The following is a 27883-nucleotide window of genomic DNA, read 5'->3' as shown; positions in this document are numbered from 1 at the left end:
GCTTCTCTTCTAATAACCTTTAGAAAGTTAAGAGAGTTCATTCTCAAAACTGAGATTTTGCTGAATGTTTTAAGATTCAAAAAATTATCTTCATGACTATAACTGAAATTTCAGCCATTGCTTCAAGAAATAAGAATAATATAATTTTCTTAAGAATATTGTTATAAAATTACATATTGGAAAGCAACACAAACTGCTTCCCCATTTCCTTGGAAGTATAACTATTTCAAATATCTGCAAAATATCTGTCTTTTTCTTCCATATTTATCATAGTTCTTACAGCTGAAAATAGTGAGTGAACAGCTGCTGGTCAGTGTATGGCTCTCATTAATTGATGCGGTAGCATGTGGTGTGTTCACATGGCAAGCAGCAATTTTTAAACTCTTGTTTGTTCAAAATCAGTTACGCATCCACCTCAAATATTCCTATTTGCAGCCCCATCACCTATATTCTGAGATATAGAACACTTTTGTGATCCAACAAGTAATGTGTATTGCTTGTGAATTTGGGGAATTCCTTGCTGGCATCATGAAAGGGAGAGAGGAGTGGTAAGGATATAAATAGTTGTTTTTAATCAGTGGTAGGACAGTACTGGAATGAGGCGACATGATACAATCTGGGTCATGCACTGATAAAACTTTATGCGCATCATTTAAATGATTTAATATATTAAAATGAAAGATGTGTCATGTGATAGGAGCCAACATACATTGACAAATTGGGCAATTGCCCCCCACTTGTGTTTTCTACATTCTCCTAGCTGAGTTCCACATGCACCATAGGGGAAGGACACATATGTAAATAGGGCTAATTTAAAATAAGTGCTTTAACCTGTGGCACCACTGTAGTTTTTAATGGTTCATTAAAGATGTTTTTGTCACAATCCCTTAATGCTCTATCAAGAAGTAATCTTGCTGTCAAGAAGCCTATGTTTAGGGATCTTTAACAAGATCTACATTTGTAACGGGAATGAAGGTATGTGCATGTCCTGTACTGGTCATCTTCACCAGTCCAACTAAATCCAAATATATTGGTTCTTTTATTACTTTGTGTAGAAGTACACCTTGCACACTTTATTTCAGACAAACCGTATGGTCCTCACAGTTACATGCCTTCAACTAATGCCTTCCAAAATATAGGACAAATCACTCCAGTAAAATGTGGTCCTGACGCTCTGAACAGCTTCAAACTCTGACACCAACACAGGAAGCAACCCACTAGAGAAGAAGATTCTCCTTATGTCATCAGCTTCCAAGACAGATTAAATCAGTCATATAAATGTGGTGAACCACAAACAAACAGAAACCTCCTTAGGCAAAGTGAGACATAGAACACAGAAAACTAAGGATGCAGCTCTATCACAAATTGTGAGGGGACTCGGTAGAGTTAAAAGAGATTTATTAGCAAGAATACCATACAACAGAATATCCTACACCTGCTCTTAACTGAGTGAATCATGAAAGGTCATATACTTTTCCTTTCATATTGTTTCTAGCAGTATGATAAACAGCTTTAAAAATTAATGCATGGAAGGGTTACTGTAAAATTACTGTCTTTGAGAAAAGTTTCTGTCTCGCTGACTAAATGCATTCGCCAAATATGGAATTCAGTGGCATGTTAACTGAAAAGCAGTGTATTCCATTTTTAAGTTCTGAGAGTGTGAATATATTAAGCAAAAAAATGGCAGAAGAGACAAAAAATATCCAGTAATTGGTTCCAGTTCTTCAGAAATTCAGGACCCAGCTGCAAGACGCATCCAGATATTAAATACGTTCAGAGGAAACACAGTCTTAACTAAAACAATACATATTATCAAAAACTGTTTTCCTTCTTCCCACTGATGTTAACATTTGAGGAAACACTTAAATGATTCTTCCTCCTTCCCTCCTCTCTTTCTCCATCTTTCTAGAGGCAGCAAATTATTTTTGAGTAATAACAAAGCAGGAAATCTGGGCTCCTGTGGACACTCACATAATTCTGCATCAAGTCTGGGTGGTTTCTTTCAATGCCGTCATCCAGGATGGTGACCACAACATTCTTTCCAGTGTAACCTCTCTTCCAAGCACCTACTATATTCATATCTGATTGGCAATGGTGAGTGTTGTCACTGCAATGCTGGGGAGAGAAGAGGAGATAAAGATGTTGTATATTGGAGATTACTGAGCAGTGAGGGATTGAGATACTATCCCCTTACATTACCATTACTATTTAAAATTGGACATGAACATACTGATTTGAACAGGAATGATACAACATCAACACCTTTATTTAGACAGAAAACAATTAAAAAAATGCAATTGTATAAAAACTACTCCCGCTTATTTCTCTTTCTGATTACTCTTCATGCTAAGCAATACAAAAGGAAGCATTCAGCGGTACTGAATTTGAAATACTTGAAAGTTTTGTTTTTTCAAAAAACTAAACCATATGTGGATAAAAGTAGACAAATGCCTGTAGTGAAATGGTAATGGAAAAAAAACCACCTTGCTTTTTAGAGCTTACACGCTGTGTACAATTTCTTGACAGAATGTTTGGAAACTAATCAAGACTCATTTCTATCTACAAAAGAAGGCTTTTGGCAGGTTTTGTGCAGTATCAGCAGGAGATGAGCCACAGTAAAGAACCTGTAATGAAAATACCACCCTGAAAAACTTGCACCTTAGGGGGTTGGATGAAGTGTAGATAGTGCTGATTGACAGCAGCCTGGGGTACAGCTTTCAGAGCAACCAAGTCCAGTATGACAGAGGGAGAAAGTTTAGCATACATTAAACCTGAAAGCCTCTTCCTAGACACAAATGCACCCTGTTCACGTGAAGAAATCTGTCTCGCCATGGCAATGAGACATGACCCTCAGGTATTTGTAATGCCCCATTAGCCACTCTCTAATCCACACATACAGCCCTCCCCTGTGAAATTAGTTCAATGAGTCTCTCTCATCAGTACTGCTTTCATGCACCTCCACCAGGCTCAGACAGAGCAATAGGCAAAAACTGAAAAAAGAGGGGGTACAGGGTGGAAGCAAAAGCAAAGGGTGGGAGGAAAAAAAAGAAATTAAAGAAGACATTTGTATCATAACAACAGTGGCTGTAGAGCATGTTCCATCTCAATCCCTGTCCCACCACCTCAAGTCCCCACTTCAGCCTCATGTCTTGTCATTCTACGACTTCTAAGAAGTAAACAGATTTGGAGTGGTGTACTTCACCTTGACTTAGTCTTCTCCAGTCAGCAAACTCTCAGTCTCCATTAGCAAACCTACGTGCAAACTGATTCCTATTAAATTATAATTATTCTCCTCCTCCTCCTCCCTTTTCTCCAGTTTACCACCCAAATCACAGGATTTAAGAGATGTCATTTGTTGTTAATAGAGCAAGCTTATATTATTATACATAATACAAAGTCTCTCTCAGGGTCTTTCCATTGCACCCACAAATATGTCTGTCTCTGTCTAGCCATCCCCACACAAAGGATTTCAGGGACCAGTTCCAAGGAATGTGTAGCTTTTGTTCTCTGTATCGCTTGGAAATGTTCATGCTGCTGGCTTTATGAAATTAATTACAGTGTGAACTTGCAGTCTGAATGTAATAGTTGTACACATGAGGATTTCTAATGAACAAACAAGATGGTCAAACACATTTAATGTTTCCAGGTACATTTCTCTTTTTCAAAATATTACTAAATTAAGTATCAGAAAATACCTGCAGAAGTTTTTAATATCATCCTCCACATTTTCTGATGTGAAGACAAAGAGACGGGAAGATGGAAGCACTAGCCTTTAGCCACAGGGTGAGCTACAACAGGCAATCTGGGATTCCTGGGTCTGGCCTCCAGTCAGATTTACTGGACCATTACACTGTGCCTTTATCTCCATCTCTGAAAGGCTAAATGATCCTCAGCTGCTTTGCTTAATGTCTTGTCCTCTCTTCCTAGGGGATGAGCTTGTTATTTGCTTTCATGTCAGCCAAACCACACAGGCTGAGCAAGCATATGGGTATTTTAATCCCCATTCCTTTGCAAACTCTTTGGATCTCAGCCAGAAGGTCACCAGTACTTCCCTTAATGAGTCCATTGCCCTCACTTGCCTTACTTAAATATTTGCTTTTGTGGTGGTGACTGAAGGGGTCTTTGCTACGTGCATGGAGACAACCATGAAAGACATCTCTTTCCTTGATGTGTGCTCTGATGATTCTCTCAAGAGACACATGAAGTCAATTTGATTAAGCAACGGTAAAGCAGTTGTAACTGTGAGCCCACTTGTAACTTTAGTACACAGCATATGTTAACACAGGATAAAAAAATGTAAAGGCAGCAAAGAGGCATCTAAATGGGAGTAGTTCAAAGCAGATGAAGAGTTCAGTTATTATCATTACAATAAAAAACAATTTCTCATGTCCTATTTAGAAAAGTGTCTGGGTTTTTCCCCTCTACTCCCTACTGTTTTTCTTCTATTCAGTTATTTATTTATGCATTTTTTAATCTCTGCCCTGTTTCTGGCCTTATTTTTCTCTTCCAGTACTGTCTTTTACCACTGAAACACCAGTTTTGTTTAATTCAACATATGATCCAAGATTTCTCTATTTTAATCACAAATTAGACTTCCCTCATATTTGTGTCTGTATTTCTCCAGATAAATCAGAATGGGTATTTTCCTCTTGAAGCAGTCTGATTTGTCTTTAATCAAGAATGCTGAATCTTACAGTGCAATTACTCAAGTACTATCTTTTATGGTATATGGTATAGATATGCCACTCCATATACAACAGCATCTAATATTCAAGCTATTACTTGGCTTCACTTGCACTCTTTTCTGTCCCCCTGGACTGGTTTTGTCTGAGATAGAGTTAATTCTCTTCACAGTGGCTAGTATAGGGCTGTTTAGGATTTGTGATGAAGAGAGTTTGGATAAAACAGAGATGTTTTCGGTATTGCTTAGAAGTGCTTACCAGAGCCAAAGCCTTTTTTTCTCTTCACATCACTCAGTGAGGAGGCTGGGGGTGGACAAGAAGCTGGGAGGGGACATAGCTGGGACACAGGTGACCTCAACTGACCATATCATAGGATGTCATGCTCACTACTTAGAGCTGAGGAGGAGGAGAAGGAAGGGGAAATTGCTCCCATAATGGCATTTGCCTTCCCAAGTCCTGCTTCATGGAGATGGCTGAACACCTGGGAAATGGTGAATTTTTTGTTTTGTTTTGTTTTGTTTTGCTAGTGTATGCAGCTTTAGCTTTCCCTATCAAATTCTTTTTATTTCAATGCATACGTTTTCTTTCTTTTACCCTTCTGATCCTCTCCCTGATTCAACTGCTGGAGGAGTGAATAAGAAGCTGTATGGTGCTTAGCTGCTGGATTAGGTTAAAATTCCTTCAAAAAACACTTCCTGCAAGGAAATTTCCTGGGTTACATTCTGTAATTTTTCACCTGCTCCTTCTCTACCACCAATCCAAATTACATTGTCAAATTGTTAGCAGAGGGTTGGCTTTAATTTTGGAAGCATCTTTTCAATTTACAGTGTCACCCAAATAAAAAGTTATTAAACATCTGTGATGATAATAAATGTTACATGATCCAGAGTGACTGAATTTTGTACCAACGAGCAAATACTGAATTCTATGGTTTATTTTCAATCTATTTTCCATATTCTTTTTCTTGTTAGAAATTTTACTTGAATTAGAATTTTATTTGTTAGAATAAAAACAACTTTTGCCATGATCATGTACAAATACAGTGCTTGGAAGCTTTTATTAAATTTGTCAATCTTTGAACTGTTGCTTTCTGAATTTTAAAGGAAACCGTATAAAATAGACTATTCTATTGTATTTTCTGCCTCTCGAAACAGATAACGTAATTCAGAAATTTTCTGCATTTTAGACAACTGATTAAATCAGCACAACTTCAACATGCATTGCTTTCATCCATAACCCAGAGAATACCACCAAAAGGAATAAACAAGCTCTTGCCCAGTTATTTAGAGAAATTTTACTAAGATTTTAAAGATTTTACTAAGATTTTAAAATGGCATTCAAAGCATGATGTTTTTCTTTCGCGTGTTTAATTTGAAAATGCTAATGATACAGCCAATGGTATTTAATAAAAACCATGTACAAAGCGGAAAAACTTCTGAAGTACACACAGAAGAAAGAGGGCTATTGTATGAAAAATTTCAAGTATAGAATTTTTCCCATACTTGAAATTCAATACTTACAAGCATAAAAAGACAAAATATATCTTATTCTAGAGATATTTTTTATACCCCTGGATAGAGATTTTGGAAGCCTGCCTTTTCACAATTAACAAACAGACATATCTTTAGAAGGATTTTCTGAAGTTTGCATGTTGCAGCCCGTATCAGACATGGGCACGGATTCTAATGCTTATTTTGTGAAATGTCTGTGAAAACTACCTTATGGTAATTGTCATTATCTTAATGTGTCTGCTGCACTAATTTTTGTAGTTGGAGTCTTGGTATATCCAGTTAGGGATCAGGAACAAAACTGAACAGTTAAACTGAAGAATCAAGAAAGTATCAATGATTAAAATATTTTGGAATTACAGAGATTAAAATCAAATTACAAGAACAATAACTGTTTAAATTCTGTTCTGTCTTGCTTAGCAATGACTATTAGTCTACAAAACCAGAGCAGAAACAGAAGTTTTTTATTCTGTGACATGCCGTTTCTCAGAAATGGCACATGGTGCCTTCTGTAAGTCTTCATGACTTCACTGCAGTGGTTGCTTGTAGTTTTTGAGTTACAATGACTTCTTCGACAAGATCTAGTCTTTATCTACAGGGGTGTAGAAAGAAACACAACTGATATCAGAATGACCAATTGTGAGTTTGACAAGTCCTGGATCTCATTTAGTATTAGAGTACCTAAACTTCTGGTCATGGGAAAGCTCTGAAATGCTAGATCCCAGTAACAGATCAGAAAAGAGGTTCTGGGTATTGCGAAGAACAACAGCAGCAGCAACAACAAAGCCTGGTTTCCTTAGAGTCATAGTGAAATGGTCTTTGACACAGACAGAAACAAAAATACTACAGTCATGTTCTCTGCAACATAGAGTTTTGTCAGCTACTAACCTGCAAGCATGGAGAAGACAGAAGCTGCACAAGATCTCTCGTAGAGGATGGACAGTCAAGGACCTATGGCTTGACCTTGAGCAACACAAGCAGAGAGAAAGGGGACACATAGGGCTGATTCTGACATTCTGTGCAGTTAAAGAAATTACTATCTCCCTCTTCTGTGAAGAGAATGTAATGTGGGGCATTTGGCACTCCTAGCTTGGTCTAGGCAAATGCACAGGCAGCAAAGGTCATAGGCTTTTTAATAGAGGGGACATCCTAATGCCACATTCAGCTTTCTGAGGTATGGGTTTGTGCAGTGTTTTAAGTTAAAACTTGCCAATTATTCTCTTTTCTTGCAAAAAAATATGTATATTTTTTATTATGCTTTTCAGGTGATCCCATTTTAAAGGGGAATGATAGAAGCAAGCAAGGTAGTAATCAAGAGAGTTGGAAAGCTAGGGACCTTATTAAAATGGGCATAAGACAATGTGATCTACTGAAATTACTTTTTGGCTTCTCCAAGAAGCCAAGAGTAAGCACTTGACAGCTCTATTTTCTAACCAGATTTTAAAATAATGTTTATTTTTAGAAGTATTTATCACTTTTAAAAATTATTTTCTCACAAAAGGAAGATGATCAATGAAGACTTTTTAGAAGGAGGAATAATTGAAGATTTTTTTTTTTAATTTTTCTCAGGCATAATCTGATACTTAATACATGACAAACAGTACTTGCTAACGGAATACAAAAAGCATTTCCTTCTGAGTTACCTCTTTAAATAATTTCTGATTGTTGCTGAACACTGTATGTTTAACATCTAGCAGCAGCAGGCAGATAACAGAAGAGCCTGATAATAAGGTAATAAGCCTGATAAAAGGAGCCTGATTAATCTCAAAGATAAGATTCTTTTGCATGAAGTATCATCTGATTTCTGGAGTGATACTTTGCTGAATTGCTACTTTTTTTTAATCAGTGCCTGTATCAAGAGGAATATTTCAAGACCGCAGGATATTAAATATTTAATTCCAATTTATTGCTTGTGCAGCTTCAGAGTGTTTAGTTAATTTACTTTAGACATGAATTTGGTTCTTACGCTTCACTGACTCATTAACAAAGAATACACTTAGAGGCCAATAAAACAATCACAGACATGCATTATTTTTTGCTTCTTTAAGCAATGAAGAACAGAAAACCAATATGAAAGGGCTTCTTCGTAAGAGTATCTGATGACTATAGAGAGAAAAGAGTAACTTAGAAACCTACATACATGGGTTTTCATAGTGAAAAATAAAGAGTTCATGAAAGTTAATTTTTGGTCGTGATCAAACTGCTACTCTTAACAAAAATAGAATAACTCATAACATGTTAAATTTATGTTCAAGACAAGTCCATCACTTTTTCATCACTGGCACTTTTTAAAATCAATTTTCATGTTTTTTCCTGTAAACTGTGTGCTGGCTTAAAGAGGAACTAATTTAGGGAAGACCTTTATGTCCATTTCACACAGGCTGATGACAGTTCACTCTTTTTAGGGGTGGGAAGTTCCCCTTCTTCTAGGACTTCAGACAGCAAAGTTTCTCTCCCAGCTGCAACTGCCTCTAACATCACCTCCTACATGGGCCATAACCTGTGTCTCCAATAGGACATCTGCCTCTAGTCCCGTTTCTTTCCCATGTGGCAGCGACTGGAGAGATTCTTTCAAGGCTGAGAAAGAAAAGCAGCTAAAAATGCCTTATTAAAAATACAAGAGTTGGATGGAAAGTGCTGCTGCCTATTATCTGTTCCCAACAAACCTGTACTGCAGAAAAGCAAGTTGGGTTAATATTCAGGCAGTGCAGTCAGATCCACACACAGCTGGCTCAGCAAGAAAGGCAGAAGGCTCCTTCTTGAAAGATTTTATTTCAGCGAGATATCAAATGGGCCAGATGAAGGGAACCCGGCAAGAAACAGAGGACAACTACATGGTGTTTAAGAAGGAAAGGGGTGAGCATGGAGCTCAGGGCAGGGCAAAGGGGATTGGTCTCCAGGGGAGGGGGGGCGACCACCAGGGGTATCCAACCAGTGAGGGGACAGGGAAAGGAGAAACCAGGGGTCAGTGAGCCAGAAGTCCACATGGGAGTCTTGTCTTTTCCCCCAGGAGGAATGATTCTATGGTAGGTCTTTCCAGGGCAGTGGGCTTGGGAATTGGCTACGGGGAGAGAGTTCATGGGATGCTACAACTTATGGTTATTGTGCATGTACTGCCACATTTGTTAAGAGGCGAATATGAAAAGTTCATTCAAAAACTTTTTAAAACCACTGTGGAAGATTCACTACAATACAATAATAAATAATAACAACTACAGCAACAAGAACAACAGTGATGATAATAAATGGCATATTAGACCTAGTACACCTCGTATGTCCTTGCATCATTGCTCTTGTGTCAAAGGTCATGTGTTGAAAGGTATGTGTCAGCATATGGACTCTCCCTGGGAAGCACTGGGAGAAATATAAGAACAACATGCAGAACATTTTGGCAGAGAGAGAGAAAAAAATTAAACTATTTTCTGTACTTACTGCCAAAAAACACTGGAAGGAGAGAAGCCTACATTGAAATGTATGTCTGTATGTGGCCTTATTCTCTCAAGATCACTGAACAATGACTTACTGCTATTGCTGCTGCTACTATTGATACCATCAATACCATATAAATAGCCTACTTAGCATGAAAATGCATTTATCCTTGTCTAAAGTCCTGTGTGTGAAAAAAAGGTATGGAACTTCTTTTACTAATTAGAGTATGTGGGAAGAACAGCCTCAGTGGTGCACCACCAAGCCTAGGGATTCAGTATTCACAAAGGACAAATGACTCCTCAGAGAGACAATGCTTTGCATTTTACCATTTTACATGGTCTTTGACTCATTTTTTTATTTGACCCTTTCTAAATCACAAAAAAGAAAGAAAAATACTGCAGTTTTACGGGAAGTCCAAAGATGCTTTTTTATTTATGCATCAGTTCATGCAGTTACAGTTCTCTAGTAAGAACAAATTTCTCTCTCTCTCTCTCTCAAATTAGACTGGATATTTTTATTATTTCTAAGAAAACAATTAAAGAGAGGGATGGTAATCATTTCTTTAAAATAGTTTTCATAAGTTTCTAGAGATTCGTGACACATTACTAAAGACAGCCTTTTCACAATTTACTTTTTAAGCTGTTTTCAAGTAAGAGACCATTACTTCCTCATCCATTTGTTAAGGAGCTTGGAAGAGGAAGGTGGTTTTACTTAGACCTTGAGTAAACATATGTTACAGAATTGAAACAACTGCATGGAAAGAAAGCCCTGAGCAGATGGCTTCAATTAAGCACTAACCTTCCAAGAGACTGATTGATGAGTGGGAGGAGCCTGGGGCTTACACAAATCCACTTCCTTCTCTTTCCCCTCTTTTTTCTTTTACAGTGAGAAAGGAAGAGTGGTGCTTAAGAAGAATATACTATTTTGGGATGCTGCGAGTGGGCAGGGAACTGATACGGGATAGACCAGGAAACTTTTTTTTTTAAAGGATGTTAAAAATTTCTAAGAATAAGAGGACTTGCAAGGAAAAAGATGAAGAGATGTTGACTCTGAATGCTTGTATGCAACTTTTAAGGACTCTTGCACAGCTGCAGTCCTTTTTTCTCTATTTTATGTTGTGGTCTGGTCCCTCTGATCCATGAGGCAATACCCTGCTGACATCTGGTCTTAATGGCTGGATGTCTTGGGGGGAGGAGAAGGAGGGACAGAGAGACAATGAGAGAGAGCTATTCAAGACAACAGGACACGTTCAGGAGGCTGAAGGAAAGACACATGTTGTACTCTTTCTCAAGGAACAAAAGTGGGTAGGAAATACAGGGCACTTTTAGGTCAGAATATGAAGAGAACCCCATATTCCACTACTAGAAATGGAGAATGCATGTTGTGTTTCTCAGGCTGAAACTGTTTCACAGTGCATTCTGTACAGGAATAAATATCTATGTTAGTTGATACTTAGCAACCTTTTCCCTAAGAACCACAGCCACCAGATTATTGTAGCCTTGGTCCATTATTTGTTTAGGTATATCAGAGGAGATTATAATTTGCAGAGGACAAACTTTAGGATCATGAAAACACTCTCTTGAGACACAAGTGCAGAAATCACTTCATGCCCTCCTTAGAGAGCCTTATAAAAGTGTCTCATCTAACATTGGAAATGCATGCTGTGAAAATTCATTAATAGTAGTGATGAAGACTAAGATGAATGGCTGCTATTTTAGCTTGCCTACAGGGAAGTAAGTGCTGTAGGCATCAACAGACTTTTTACCATTTGAGTGTGCTAGGATTAATGAATGTAAAGCCCACTGTGTAGTATAAGTGAAAACTGGGAAGATAAGGCCAAACCACTAGAGAGGAGGATAGTAATATTTTGGAGTTGAGATCATCTGTCCTAAATGAGAGAACTAGCCCAGAGAAGCTAGGGAGGCCTGGGAAGGAAAAGGAAAGATTACTCAAGAACATCAACAAAAACCCAACAAAGAAACACTAAATAAAGTTTTGCATAAGATAAAGAAGTCTCACACAATTATTCATGTTATTGTCTCAGGAAATTTGACTCACATGATCAAATTTTGAAGTTGCTCTGCAATGTTGAGCAAGGTTAGTCCAGATATTTATGACACAGCTGTGCAAGAAAGACTGTGCAAAATAGACAATGAACGTAAAAATGTTGTCAAATTGCAAAGGGTCTTACAGGAAATCTCAGCACAGTGTCAGGATTCTAGCTATCTCATAAAATACAGGTATTGGGAAAGGTTCTGGAGAAGTCCAGTGTACTTGAAAACACTGTTCTTATGGAGAACTGGACACAGACTGATGTCTATTGAGCTTTGAGGGTCTTGGGGAGCTGCTGCTAATCTAAATCCTGACTTCATCATCAAAGACACATAGATTCTATTGATTTCAGCAGTGCTATGAAGGAACTTCCCCCAGCTGCAAATAAAGTATTTGAATATATGGAACTAATCTGAGAACACAGTTTAGAACTAATATTATAGGAATGTATTCCTTTAGACAGAGAAAATATACAATCTCAGTGTATGCACTTTTATGCATATCAAATGTTTGTCTAACAACAAATGGAGGAAAATCACATTTGTGACTACTGGTTTATACTGTAAATAATGCAGTTTTTGCACTGAAATTATATCCATTCATGATACCTTTCAGAATTTGCAGGCATCTTTACAAATCCATGAAGTCTGCAGAGAAAATTCTCAAAGAAAGAACCAAAGAAAGCTACGATCAGAGCATCATCAGAAGGAAAAAATATATACAATCAGAAGCAAACTAAAGGTATGAGTTTAATTTTATGACTGTTGACAATTCCTCTGTGTCCACCTCTTTTACTGGTACTACAGTTATAAAATACTCTTTGTACTTGTTATAACACTTTCTGCATTCTCCCTTGCTGCTCCTACCATCATTATCTTCTATGATTCCTGCCAGTTAGCTTATTTATCTCAGCTTACTACTCTATTTTCAAATCTGAGCTGTAGATGGATTGTCTTTTCCCTCTTTATTTTGTTTCTCCTACAAAGAGTCTGCTGTTTAACTGTAAATATGATTTTTAAATGAATGGTCAAAAATATGTTACTAAGTTAGAAAGGTTCTCCCAAGTAAAATGGGGGATTATCAGGGAAATAAAATGTACCTCCAGTAAACGATGTTTTTCCATGTTCTACCATGAAAACAACCATGCTACATAAATGTTTTTGTTTCCTTAAAAACTATAGTGAGATCTTTGGGTCCATGAGAGACATGGTATGAATCTGTAAGCACTTAACATATCTACTCATAAGGAAGCTAGCAGAAGATTTGGAGTATCACTTCATACTTTGACTCCATTATGATTCCTTAACATACAGTTTGTTCAAGGAAACATTACTTAGCATGTGCAGTTATTAAGTCTCAAACCTTAAGAGGCTCCACTGTTTACTTGTAGTTCAGGAAAGTTAAAACAGTGTTCTTACATAGCACACTCTCAAATCTGATGACAGAAAAGTTAGTGTGGCAGAAAGTACAGAGAGCAGCAGAGACAGTAATCGGGATCATTTATGAAGGTGAACCTATTTAAGCAGTGTGTTTGTAATATAGTTTTATATAAATTCGTGGAAAAAATTATACCTATAGAATTAAGAGTGCAAGGCTTAAAATGCAAGTCTACAGAAACCCAGTAACAGTTAAAAGGATTTAAGATCTAAGGTTGACAGTCACCTAACAGCTTCAAAAAGATGCTCTATGAAGCTACATATTATTCTTTATAGTTAAGCAGTGGGGTAGCAAAAAGTGGGTTAAGACATTTTTCTTAATGACAGCAGTGATGCTATTTTGGGAACAATACATGCATGTGCCCAGTATTGAAGTTTTACAGAGTATGTTACTGGAGAATGAACATTGAGATGTTGCTTGTTTTCTTGATGCTTCTTGTCTGAAATAAGTGGTGTAAACACAACTTAAAGTGATTCTTAACAAGCTTAAAGAACCTATTTTATCTGAAAGGGTACATGACTGCAGCATGCAAATAACACGATTTTATTTTTGAAGAGGAATATTTATTTATTCTAGTAAAGAATGGCCTATATTCTTTACTAGACTAAAAGGTTTAACTAAGAGGTGTAAGATTTTTTATCAAGAAAAGGCTCAATCAAACCAAATGAGAATTAACCAAAGGAGTTCAGATCCTGATGCTGATTTCTGTGAGCCTAATGTAGCTCAATGTCAGCAACTCCACTGACGCCTCAGTAAGAAGGATGATATGGGAGAACTAAGCTTTTTTCCTGCTATTTAACTACCTTCAAATAATTTGAGAGGAAGCTTCAGTTTATGCAGTTGGATGTGGGCTTAAATATAAGCATATAATGAATAACTCTCCTCTAAATACACACAGAAACATTAATTACTATGACTAAATCTCAATTAGATATGCTAAGCAAGAATGTAAAAGTCAAATAGATGATTTTAAATGTCATCCTGTTAAACTGTTCTGCAGTAAGCAGGAATTTATTTACCATGTCTTTGGAGAGGCAGCAGACCACTCAAATGCACCTGTCCATTCACGGATGAGTAGCTGTGGAAATCTAAGCACAAAATTGGCATGAGACATCCAAATGAGTTGATTTATATTTTTTCCCTTTTTGACATCCTGCAGGAATGAGGGCTAAGGTCATGATGGCCTGCTGATGGAGTGCTGGGTTATCAGGTGGAGAATGACCCCTAATGCTGCCATCAGCCAGGTGGAAGAGGGACTGATGCTAAATCATCATCTGTTCTGCTCCACCTCTGCACAAGACCCATAGTCTGTAATCTCTGAGCTACTCTCAGCATCTTATTTTACATAAAAAGTGGCTGCCCATCACCACCATTCATAATGTAAATTACAGAAATTACAGAATATACAGTCTCACGTTCACTATTCCTTGAAGTATAAATTGGCATTTGAAATCCTCTAGGCCAGAGGATGAGAATACAAACAACTTTGCAGAAAATAAATGGGTTTGCTCATCTCCCAAAAGCAGGAGCTTTTGGATGAGTTTTGCTCCTCCAGCTGAGTTGGAATATACTCAGGAATACTTACACACAGTACTGTATATATAGTACATGTACAAACACTTATATTTGCAGGTCTAGCAAATTTATCACCAGCAATCTAAAAGAATCTATAATTTGTTGCTCCTATAAACTACACTGTTGCTGACTGTAGGTTTGTGCAAGTTCCTATTGAAGTCCAGCAGACTTACAGCACTGCAGTGATTAATTTCACTGTTCGTCAATCTGCTTATGGAAGTTCTTATTGAACTCTATCAGAATTATGTTGCTGAATTGATTTTAATCAGAAACGAGGCTCACCCACACCCAGCCTCTCTGATTGCTGAAAACTAATTGGAAAGCAATTGTTTATTTTATGCCAAGTTAATGCAACACATCTACATTTAAGAGTGGGTGACAACATTTTTGAAAAGAAGTTGAATAAAATTTTGAAAAAATACTTTTAATTCCCTCTGGAGCAATATTTTAGAAATTTTAGTTGATAAGCATGACTACATAGATATTGATTGTTTTAAAACAGAAAAATATGGGTTTATGTGGTTGCTCTTCTATGAGTTTTCAAGGATGAAAGATTTCTAAAAAAGCAAGAAAAAGTTGGTTTCATTTTATAACCTTTATGTTCTGTAATATAAATATTACATGAGAATAAAAATAAAAAATAAAGATAATAACAAATAATATTATTTTCTATTAATTCACCTGAAGAACCATTTCAGTCTTGTTACAGACACCCTCATCAACTCATCTAGAGATGGAGGATATGGCATAAAACAATCCACAAAACCAACTAAAGTAATGACATGCTTATTGAAATACAAAATTTTGACCAGTTAGCAGCCAATTAATGTTGGAGAACACTGGGTAAAATCAACAGAATTTTGAAGTATGCATTAAGTTTAGGAATATGTTTAAATCTGTCCTTGATCTGCAATGCATTCAGGTGGATGCCTATTTCCAGTGAGGTGCGTGGGATCTGATCCTTTGCCTGTATACTTTGTTGCACATATTCTCAGTAACAACATCATTACATGTAGCACTTTATTATTAAAGATCTCTCTTTTTGTTCTTATGAACAGCCAAAACAGCTGTTCTTTTGCCTCTATTTAGCCACTTTTGTCCTGTTTACCCACTTTAACCTTTCATCCTTTGACTTACGGATGCCAGGATTTAACATGGATACAATATTCTAAGTGAGAACTTTTCAATACACAAGAAGTACTTTTCTTCTTGCCTATCTCAATATAACACATTAATCAAATGAACAAATGCATGTGTGATTAGAATCGCCCTGCCACCAAAAGGAGAAATGGGGAAAATCTGCCTCATACTGTCATTGTATGCATTCCTTCTAATTGAATTTTCCTGTATGAATCCATTTCCTAGTAGTATCCCTACTGACAAACTCCTACAAGAAAAATAACTTGGAGTAACTGATAAGTTAGATTTTTTAAAATTATTATTGTTATTTTAATCTAAATGCATATACTGACATGTAAATTGTCCCTGTCCTTCCCCACAGAACATGACTGCATCAGGAGACCTCTGCTGCTTGGTGACTGCCTGGAGGCAACAACATGGGTCATAACCTCCGTTCCCTTCACACTCACACTCGTATATAGAACTTCTGTAGGCCAGGAGATTAGAAGAGATGCATGGCTCAGGCATAATTTGGTTTTTCCTTTTAGACCATGCAACAAATCCTCTGTGTGAATCACTCAAATATTGAGACCACTGAAGATTTTTTCTAGGCCTTGGTATAGCAACAAACCAAGCTCAAAAAGTGTGTTTGGTCACCCATGTAGATTAATTCAGAAGAATAAATGCTGAATTAGTCCTCAGAATGTGTCAGCGGTTATAGTTTACACAAAGCACAATGTGGTCTTAGGGTATCCCTGTGTTTGAAGTCCCAAACAAGATAAAAGCTGTTTCACACAGTGAGGTCAATACTCAAACTTTTGAATACTGCTGGAGCAGCAGCAGCCAGACAGTAAAAGCAGACTACATCTCATGCCCAGTGTGAGTGGCCTTAAACGGCAGGAACCTTTCAGAACTTAGTTTTCTCTCACTGGTGGGTATCAATGAGAATGGGTCAATGTTATGGTGTGTTTGGGCAAACATTTTCAAAGGACAGGCACAAAGTAGAATAATGCTTTCACTTTTCAGAATACTTTTATCCTCTTATGTAGTATTACATCACCAGTCTGGAGTAGGAGCAGATGGAAATTGCAAGACGCAGTGTTTTAAAAAGGACAACCATGTGAGAGTAGCAAATAGATCTAATAATTAAATCAAAACTAACAAGATAGCTACCATAAACTGAGGGTCAAGATCATCAAGAAAGCTGGATCCATCCAACTACTCAGTGTTGATACTAAGAATTTTGATCCATCCTTGTTTAGTTTTTTTTGTTGGTGTTTTTTCTTTAGTTGGTTGGGGTTTTTTTGTTTGTTTGTTATTTTGTTTTTTCTCTGTTGTTCATAAGAGAGCCATCATGCAAAGGATGGAGACAAGATTGAGGAACTAGGGGCAAAGATACTGTAGGTGGTAGGATGTGAACACAGAGCCTCAAGCTTGTGTGCTGTCTTGGGAAATTTCATCATCAGAAAAGGGTCTTGATTCTTCAACACAAATTCAGTGGTCTGCAAGAATTGGGATTTTTTTTTCAGAATCACATTTTCTGTAAGCAGACTGACTCCTAATCTCCTAAAATGTACGGGCTGTAACACTTTCTAAGTAGGCTATATTAGTTTCTTAACCTGCATTTCAATTAATTTGTAGATGAGGTCCTATTAATAAAGGGTATATGAATTTCAGTGCTTCAACAGCTGGTATTATATAAAGCTCATCCAAACATGGCTTGTGAAAACTTGCATTTAACAAACTTTCCTCAACAGCTTATTTTCAGCCAGACCAGGAGACTTATAATGAGAAAAAGTGATTCAAACTTCATCCAGGCTATGGAAGAATTTTTTATAACTTTGTAAATAATTTTTCTTTGCTTAACTTCTGGGTTTTTTTGTTTTTGTTTTTTTTTTTTTTCTAAATGGGATTTCTGGCTCCAAATACAATTGTATGACTAGGAGTTGGTAATCATAAAACCCAAACCAGGGTTTTTTTACTCCCGAACAGTAGTTTACTGTTTATTAATAAACTGTCTTGTCCAAAGGACACAGGAGAGGGAAGACCCTGCTATACACTTCATATTTAGTCTATCATATATCTGACCCTTATTAAGCCACTGTGTTTATACTACATGGGTTTAGTATAGTTTCAAACCATTTTGAAAACTGAAAATAACTTTATTCTGTCAGAAATTCAAATAAAAATCAATGAAGACAGGAAAAATGCTTAGATGGCATGCTACTCATTATTTAGTGAACTCTATCACTATAGAAATGGTAAGACAAAAGTAGTATTAATACCTTAAACAATTCACACTTTAATCTCTTGGGCTTTAATCTGAGGCTCTTCATTCTTGCACATTTCCTCTCCTTTCTGACCACCTTTTCTGCTGTTAGCTGGAAATGAGTTCATTTTGAAACAGCCAGTTCTGCAGCATTTATAATCTCAGCAAAACAGCAAACACAGATACTGCCTTTATTGCTCTACACATATAGAATTGGAGTATTTTTCAAAGAGCTACACCTGCCTCTCCTTGAGGAGACTTGAGGTCTTGTTCTGTCAGAGTCTCCCATTCAAAATGCTCACTTAATTTATTCAGGTTAATTTTCATCAAAGCTTATATAGAAGTCATGCAGATGAGCAAACAGCTGTTGGACTTCTTTCCAAAATGGTGCTGATGGAATTTGCTGTACTGGTAGTTTCCCCTGCTATCTGCTCTTGCTGGTTGGGAAGAAAATCCCATCCACAGGGCTTGAGCAGCAGATGTAAGCACAGCAGAGATTTCACTACATCAGAGTTATCTAAAAGTAATGCCAAGGGTGACCTACATTTAATGAAGTAGTGCACAACGCACCTTATTGAAGTGTCTGTCCTCAGTGCATTTGCCTCCTCTGTTGTTGGGGGGAGGGGGAGCAGTTTGCATGTGCTTTGTTTTTATTTTAAATATGTAAAAAAAAGGAGCATGAATTAATGTTGAAAAAGGCTCAGCAAGAACTAAGGTGCTATGCAAATTGGTAATTTTAGTCACCACATTTGTTTACATGATATACAGGAAGACACAACTGAATATAGATGCTGGAATCTGGAAAGGTGGAGTTTTGATTACCTCATTCCATGGGGTCCATATGGCATCTGTCTTCAGTTAAAAGGGGCACACTGATTTTTAACAACCAATACAAGACATAATATCCTAGAGCTAAATACTGTTCTCCAGTTTCTTCTTTGGCACAGATCAAGCTCTCCTCAAAGAATTATGGAATATCTCGGGTTGGAAGGAACCTACAAGGATTATTAAATTCAACTTCCTGCCCCTCACAATAATACCTAAATCATATGACTAAAAGCTTTATCCAGGCTTTCCTTGATCCTATGAACCAAATGATTAGGAAAGTGCCTTACACTTTCATAATACCTAATTTTTGTCTCCTGACTAGGAATTAATATAGTAACTGTTTGTGTCAGAAATTCCTAAAAGTCTCATAGGTTTATGAGTATGCTTCTAATAAGGGCAAAATGACTATGTAACAGTATTTCATTTCTTATCAATCAGACCATAAGACAGGCAAGCCTCAGAATTAATTCTGCACTGTGGTTGTGTACTTTTGGTAATTTTTGCATTCCTGATGCTTGTTCTTTAGGTGAAATAATGTATAAAATATTAATTAAGTAGATATATAACATATTAATTAAGTACATACACATTTCCAAAAGTATCTGCAATTTTAGCATGGAAACAACAGCAAAACAAGATATAAAGTTTGAAACAAATCAGTATTTTTTCTATTAATTAAATTATCTCTCCTTTTTTCAGTAAATTAATAGAGTATGCAGTACTGTGTGACCTAAGAAATTGTTTTGCTATTTGGCATTACTTGATTTTAATTTTTAAAAATCTGAAAAGTGGATAGTTTACTAAGCAGCTGCTCCTGAAATCTGCTCTTAGAAAGCAATGATTTATTCTCCTTTGTAAAGGAGATAATTACTCCCAGGTAATTATGTGTGTCTGTTTACAACAATAGTTTTCCTGCTGAAGTGCAATGTAAGATAAAAACTGAAATACAGCAGAATGTGTCCCAGTAGGACATTAAAAAACTAGAATCAGATATTTATCAAATATCATTAGAAATTCAGCAAAGATTTTGAGGCATTATAATTTCCTTACTTACTGCAAAAACTATTTAGAAAAAGGCAGTGCAGGAAAACACAGTACTATACACAAGTGATATTTCACAAAGAACATTATACAGACAAGTACCGACAGTTTCTTAATGTAATTCAGTTGCTGCCCAGAAAAAAAAAAAAGTTAAATTCTGTAAAGATAAGAGTGGATGCTCTGCCTCTGAAGATACAATCACAGTAGTAAGTAGAAGAATGTGGGCTTTTGCTAGCTCGTTTATTACCAAATCTTTGACAGACAGGAAAAACTCTCCAAAAGCAAGTATGGAAATTATTTTGGTATTGTTTCTTCTTGCTTCAGCAAAAACGCTGGCTTCCATTTTGTGTTTGCTGGGCACTTCCAGCAAACTAAAAATCAGCACACTTCCAGGTGTGCTTATCTAGGAGAACAAAGGAACAGACCAGCCTATCTGGTCTTTTTTGCCTTCAAACTATTTGCTAATCTTGCTAAATCATCTGCCTTAATAATCTATTTTCAGCAGTAATGGATAAATCCTCTTCTACAGGGTTTTGATTACCTAAAGTGTGCTGTTGCCTTCCAAAAGGAAATTAATTTAGGTCAAATTGTGTATTACTTGACCTCATGTTATTGTTCTGCCTTGTCCACAGAGAACAACAAAATATGTGTTTCCACATGCAGATTTGAAGGGTAATGTTTGGCAGGCAGAGTGTCTCTTTCTAGCAGCACTTTTGCTGAAGTTAAGTCACAGATCATCTTCTTAACTTTACAGAACACCAAAAGCTTGATCTTCTCATGCAATAAAATCCAAAAATATGAAAGTGCATGCAACAACCAAACCAAGTTACGAAATATGCAAAACACTTTCAAGCATGCCATGCCACCTCAGAAAGAGCAACCATTTGGCTTCCACTGCACAGATGAAAGGAGAGAACAGTTCTTGGGAGGGCAATAAAAAGAGAGAGGCTTTTCCTTAGCTCTCAAACAGACTTTTAGGAGGTCGTAAAGGAGACTGACATGTATTCATTTGCTGTGGTGTTAGCATATGGCAGAAAAAAATTCAAGGAAAACTCAACAAAATTCTTCCTTGAGTGCTGTCTCCCTGTACCTTGGCCAGCACTCAGATCCCCTGTGACCTCTCTCCCTTCACCCCTTTCCAGCCCATCTCATCAGGCTTTTGTCACTCCTTCCTTTGTCCCTCTGTCTCCTTTCACAGACCCACCCACCACCGTCCTCGTTAATGGCAAGGCCAGGGAAGTAAAATCTTTTTCTCTGCTCTGCCACTTGAGCTGGGAGAAGAGGCACAAGGTAAAACAACTCCCTACAGATCTCATCAGTGGCATAAGGGAGGCAACTTACCTGTCTAACTTGTCACCTCCACCTTATTTCATGGCTACAGGACCTTCAGAAACTCACATTACTCACTGCTGATAAAAGTTTATTAGTCCCATTCTGGCTGCCATCCAGAGTCAACTATACTGTGTCAGAGCAGAAGGCTCTGTCCCTCCCTGTGAATGAACAGCTCACCTGGGAACTCACAACCCTAACTGGAGGGCACTATGTTGTATACTGGAGAAATTTTCTGAAAAAATGAGGTAAGTTGGCTTCACCAGACACTTCATTGAAGCTCAGAGCAATGCATGCTTCACAGTCCTCACTGAAAGCGAAAAGCAATTTTCCCTAGGTTTTGGTTTCAGCATCAGAGATCAAGGCAGCAAGCCCTATATGCAAGTAATTCAGTACACACAAGCTTGTGTGCCTTGCTCTCAACAGCAGTATAAATTACATTTCACCTGTTTACATCAGAAATCAGTGTAAATATACCAATAAATGTGATGATTGATGACCAATAAATACTGACTGATGAGGCTTCTCAGCAAATCTTTTACCTTTAACAGCTTTCTAAAACCCCCCAGTATATCACTCTGCATCTATAATTGTGAAACAATAGCTGTTTGGTTCAAGGAATTACTTTATTATTATTCACCAAGTAACTGGTAAATGTTCATTTCCACCATAATGTTCATTTCCACCATGGCTCAGTCACATGGTTTTACTGTGCCTTGCTGCTATAATCCTCTTCCACCTTAAGTGCCCTAAAACACCTCATATTTGTTGATCTGCTTGTCCTTTCACTCCAGTTCTGTGAAAACCCCACAGAAAAAGGTCTCATAACCTGTTGGAGAAATAGCACAGCCAGGCACTGTATGTTTTCTTAGGTTTACCAACTTCTATTTGAGTATGTTTTCAGACTTTTTTTTTTTTTAAATAGTGTTTTCATTATCCAAAATGTTTTTCTTTTTTTAAAAAAATGTAAAAAACCCATCCAGTGGAGCCTATCATCACAGCAGAGGTAAATGACAACTGCAGAAATCTGTGTAATTCCAGTTTCAGTCTACGAAGCTCTTCTTGAAGTGGGGAACAAAAAGAAATGGCCAACAACAGTACTCTAACTGAAATCTACTAAAGTTAGTTATATTAACCACCACTTTGCATGTATTTCTATTTTTAAATATATTTACTTCCTCTCTTTTTTAATATATATTAATATATTTACTTTCTATAGTTTCCTTTGCTGACAAGATAAAGAAATTCATTTAAACAACTGGCAGGTACAGTGAAATTGGTTAAGCACAAAGTCACCTCAGTCATTCTGAAGATGGTGTTTATTGTTAGCTCCAAGTTAAAAAAAAATACAGAACAGCTAACTTCAACCTCTTTTAGCCAAAATCACCAACCGGACTATATATAGTTCATCCAGTTATTGGCGAACAGGTTATTTTGTCAACACCAGTGGAAGAGAAGAAATTTATTAGATTTAACATGATGGTATAAAGGTAGCTGAGCTCTGGGAATGGCAAAAATTTTGAAAAGGATATTACCTAGGGATTTTTTTTTTTCATTTATATCAGTTTGTTCTGAGCAAACTGCACCTGATTCTGTAGGTCACTTTTGAGTAACATTTGGATTGGTAAAGTGTCATATGCTAATTAGTCTATAAAAATATTCTATTTTACTCCTAAGCACAGATGCCTCAAGATTCAGAAGTTATGCTAAAGAAGTTGGGTTTTTTCCAACTTTCTTTGCTTTGAGGGAGGGAAGTCAGAAGAAAATAACCTTTTCTTTCTTCTTAGTGCTGTGATGGCTCAAAGAGAAAGAATGCCTGATAATCTCCTGTAACTCTTTGTCATTGATATCATACAAAAATAAATGTATTATTTCTAACCTAGAAAATTAAAATGACAAGAAGTGGTACTTGTGAAGAAAAACCTTGGAGAGGAAAAACATTATTCACATATGGTTTGACAAAGTCTTTGAATAACAGAACTTCTGTCAACAAATCTGAACTGCACTTATGGCCTTATTAGAAATTGTGCCAGTCCAATAGGCAAAGGTATCAATCTTAGCCCACAACGAAGCCACTTATTAATCGAAATGCAAACTCTACATGATAGTTTATTTATTTACTATTACTCTTGCATAATTTCTTGTTACTCTTACTACTTTCTCAACAACATGTCTGCAGCCAGTAACCTAAAAACCTCTTTCAGCATAGCAAAGTCTGAAACCATTAACCAAACTTGAACTCATCTTTTCCCCTTCACCTTATAAAGCTAAGAAAGATTAACAAAAGGAGCTATGGTAATGATCATAAACACAGTCATATGTCTCAAGGCAGTCCCGAAGTCAATCCACTCACATATTTTTAGCTACTCTCCCTGATGATCTCATCAGCATGGTCACTAATACTTTTACTGATATCTTTCAACAAAATGTCATCAAACCACTACAACTAATGACGTTACAAATACATGGAGTTAATCAGTGGATGTAAATGCAGTCCGTCAGGAATGGTCCCTTCCCAGAAGGTTTGAAAGTGAGGATTTTTTCCCCCTGTGACAGAAATGAGGAATTATGAAAGTTGTACAAAACATACAATGAAGTCCATTTGATACTCTAAAGTCTGTTCAGCGTTAGACTGGCAATTGAGGTACAGCTGTGAGGTAGTGTAGCTAGACAACACAACTGGTTTTTAAATAGGGACTGCTATGTTACTGATAAAATTAGAGGCAATTGCTATAAGTATCTATTATCAGAGCACCTGTCCTATGAAGGAAGACTGAGAGAATTGAAATTGTTTATCCTGGAGAAGGTTCCAGGGAGACCTTGCTGCAGCCTTTCAATATTTGTAGGGTGATCATTAGGAAAAATGAGGACAAACTTTTTAGCAGCACCTATAAAGGCAATAGGACAAGGGCAATGGCTTTAAACCAAAAGAGGGTTGATTCAGGTTAGATATAAGGAAGAAGTTGTTTACAAGAACAGTTGTGAAATGCTGGACCAGGTTACCCAGAGATATGGTAGGTGCCGTATCCCTGGAAACATTCAAGATCAGGTCAAATGTGGCTCTGGGCAACTTGATCTAGTTTAAGATGCTCCTGCTCACTGAAAGGTGAGTTGGACTAGAAGGCCTTTACAGGTCTCTTTTATCCCAAACCATTCTGTAATTCTAAATTTTTATCTAGCAAAAATGAGGATAGTTTTTAAAACATTGTGAGTACAAAGTTTCACTCCAGGCTTCAACTGTAATTACCAGGACAAAATGAATTTATTTTTTTTTAAATATAACTTCTGTCAGACAGGAAATGAATGGTCAGTGCTGGTGGCTTTCTTCTTGTGTTTCAGTACAAAATACATTTATGTTGGGGACAGTCAATTCAGTATTCAATACAAGTGGGTTCTCACACATTGTGGCTAAGTTCCTTCCATTCTCATTGCTTATTAATCCTCAAATAAGTAAGATATCTTGCAATAGGAAGAATTCATGAATGAATGCATCAATAAATGCTTCCTACTGCACAGTTCACCACAAATTCTTCATAATATTTCTAAGGAGTTAACAGATTTTTATTAGTTACATAATAATCCCCAAATCTGCTTTTTCAAAACATGCTCTTCCTCCCCTTTTCATAATATCAAACCAGACAACTAAACATGAGCATGAAACTGAGTCAATGACCCTCCATATACTTACCATGTACCACATGCTTGGCCACTTGGGATCATTGAAATAAGTGGATTGGGTACCACCAGGTTTATAATCCCTCTTTATCCTTCTTTTAACCACCTGCTGTTGTATCCACTCCACCTGCCAACCAGGAAAACATACGGAGAATGTTATGGTTCTGTGGAGATTATCAAAAAATGTGCAAAAGCTTCGGATTGTTCTCATTGCCACACTCCAAGGCATACTTCATATTAAAGAGTTCATTTTGGCAGTAGAAATCATGCAGATCACCTTGACATACTGTTCACTAAGGAATACATTCAATTTAGCTAGTGTTACAAATCTACTTGAACAATTGCTTAAATACCCTACTAGAAGGAATTCATTGGGTATTAGATTTTAACTACTGTTATTTTTTCCAATTTTTCTTTACTAGATTTACTCTTCCATTGAATTTTTAAAAACTCCTACACAAAATCTAGCAGCATATTACAGTGAGTAATTAGTGAATTTCTATAAGGGTGAATTTGTTTTTATTTTTATCTTTCTCTTCCAGGAAATAAAAATATTTTAAAATATATTCAAAAGTTTTGTTTTTAGATCAATCACCTTCACCACTCAGAGAAAAAAACCAAGAAAAATACCAAAATTAAACTTCATTTTAAGTAAAGTGTCAAGATTGTCTCAGAGAGGCACTCTGGAATTTTATTTTACACTAAGCATTCCCCTGTGAGACATAGCTGGATACTAAGCAACAGCTCTAATTAAAACACAAAAAAGTGCTTGAAAAAGGAAAAGAAATATAAGGGTTAAAAATCTATCTGAAAATTATTTTTGTCTGTCTGACACCTCTTCAAAGATTCACAATACATCCAAAGAAAGGCAACACCAAAAGTGACATCAACTTTAGATCAGAGGGGACTCTGCAGCTATTTTTCTATTAGCTATTCTTGAAGGGAGCTACTTTCAATAAATGTAAATAATATGAATTAACCACAGAAAAAGTCCATGGTATATTCACACACATCTAGCAGCTTATATTTCTGCAGAATTGTTCCAAGGGATATAACTACAAAAATTAATTCACATCTCTCCAAATAAGACAGTCATCTTCTAGCACCCTACTCTGCACTGTTTGAATATCTGTGTATGCACACAAACATATAAATATATAAAAGAAGTTACTTTCAGCTCACATATTTGTCACTGGTCAGAGACAGTATTAATATTTTCCTTTAGCAGGCTAATCTCTCTACTGTGCATTCACAACACAACTTCAAATCCTTAGGTAGATACACCATAGCACTCTGGCCTCTACTTCTTGGCCAGAAAAAAATGGAGAAAGACATCTCTGAATTTGTCCAAAGAGGATTCCTAGGACAGTCATTATAGAGGCTGGATGGTTTTCATGTTTTCCTTCATAAAGAAGAAATTAAATTTTCACCTTCTCAAGAACTAACTTCAGGATTAAATGTATTCTTCTAGAGGCTAAATTAAGCAGTCTAAGAACACAGACCATTGGGTAGAGCTGACACTGAAACTCACTTATTTGTAAATCTTCTAGGAATAATCATTAGTCACTTTCTGGTTATATGAAAATGGAGAAATTTGACAGTGTGCCTTTCTCTCTTGCTTACTGTCCCCTCTTCCAGAACCATGTGAAATTCCCCATGACACAACAAGAGGTAACTGCTCCCTTCAGATCTGACTGGATACAGGTGTCCTCTGCAGGAGATGACAGCTAATAGGTCTCAGGCTGTTTGATGCAACAAAGTCTAGAGGCCTGTAGGATACACAAAGAATGTCTGGGCAAAAGCCAAAGAAAGTAAAATAAAAAGACTGATAAGCACTAAACGTAACGGCTGCTGTAAACTGGGGTCAACAAGCCTCTTAAATAGTTCTCTCCTCCATGAAAAAGACTGATTTTTAACTGAATAATGAACCCTGTTCTCCTGACTTTTGCTGCTAATGTATGCTTTCTTTTCCAGACCCTCACAACAGAAGCTTATTATACTTCAAAGCTTTTCTTTTTTCAGGTGGCCCATGCCTGCAAACACATCACAAACCAAGAGACTGGCATCCTATGTACTGTTTGGTCTCTAACTCCCCACCCACCTGGACTGCCATAGACAATGGGCCTCACTTCTTCTATTACTACTGTTTAGCAGTCATGAACAAAAATGCTTCAACAGGTCTGAAAAAGCAACCATGGCTTGCAGGGCTTATACAGCTCCACTTTCCCAGTCTTATTGTAAGATTTGGGTCTCAGTGTTAGAAACATGTTCAGCTGAGGGGTCTAAAGCTTCTATGCTGCAAGAATATTTACTGTTATCTTGACTCGCCCTTTGCTGAAGGGATTAACCACATGAATATGTTAACCATGCTGAGAAAGTTGCAAGTCAACAAATTTCAACACTTCTCACACCAAAACCACACAGCGCTTATCATGCCATGCTTGGTAACTCCTATCTTCAGTCTGCAGGGAGGAATCAAACCTACCACCAACATAATGTAAGGATCTGACAGTGTTGCAGAAAACTGTCCACAAAGACAAACCAATGAGACAGATTCAGCTGAAGAGGATTAAACCTTCTGCCACTGCTACCTCTAGTTAAGATGCATGACTATTAATGAAGGAACTCACCAACACTACTATTGCCTAGAGGACCCATAAATCAGAGACCCAGGGCATCTAATTTGGCATTAGGGACTCATGCAACAAGGCTTCTATAGGAACTACAATGAGCAACTGTGAGGAGTTTTGGAAAAACACCCTTCCTTTTTAATGGAGCAAAGAAGTAAACATATTCCTGGAGCCTGAGCAACCTAAAGTTTAAAAAGAACTTCAGCAACCTAATACCATTTATATATGGATAAAATTAAAGGAGTTTTCCTGATTAGACAAACTCTTAGCCAAACTCTCTAGTCATTCACTGCAACATGTTGTCTCCAT

At 37.0% G+C, this 27883-nt stretch overlaps 1 protein-coding gene across 6 annotated transcripts in view; it reads right to left on the bottom strand.

Annotated features, from left to right (window-relative positions):
* Positions 1 to 27883, bottom strand: part of PCSK5 (proprotein convertase subtilisin/kexin type 5) — a 229367-nt gene that overhangs the window by 156285 nt on the left and 45199 nt on the right. For 5 of the 6 annotated variants that reach the window (XR_003956982.4, XM_030258051.4, XM_030258053.4 and 2 more), the window contains exons 3-4: positions 24958 to 25071; positions 1972 to 2115 (exon numbers count right to left, since the gene is read on the bottom strand). Coding sequence is in view for 5 of the 6 variants with exons in the window: in XM_030258051.4 (XP_030113911.1) it covers positions 1972 to 2115; positions 24958 to 25071 (258 nt within the window). In the remaining variant the exon portion in view is untranslated. Of the gene's footprint in view, positions 1 to 1971; positions 2116 to 7078; positions 7154 to 24957; positions 25072 to 27883 lie in introns of all 6 variants that reach the window. The other variant, XM_072922007.1, reaches the window with a different exon arrangement.

Source organism: Taeniopygia guttata, chromosome Z (genome assembly GCF_048771995.1).
Source record: "Taeniopygia guttata chromosome Z, bTaeGut7.mat, whole genome shotgun sequence".
Taxonomy (NCBI): domain Eukaryota; kingdom Metazoa; phylum Chordata; class Aves; order Passeriformes; family Estrildidae; genus Taeniopygia; species Taeniopygia guttata.
This window is presented reverse-complemented; position numbering and strand designations above follow the sequence as displayed.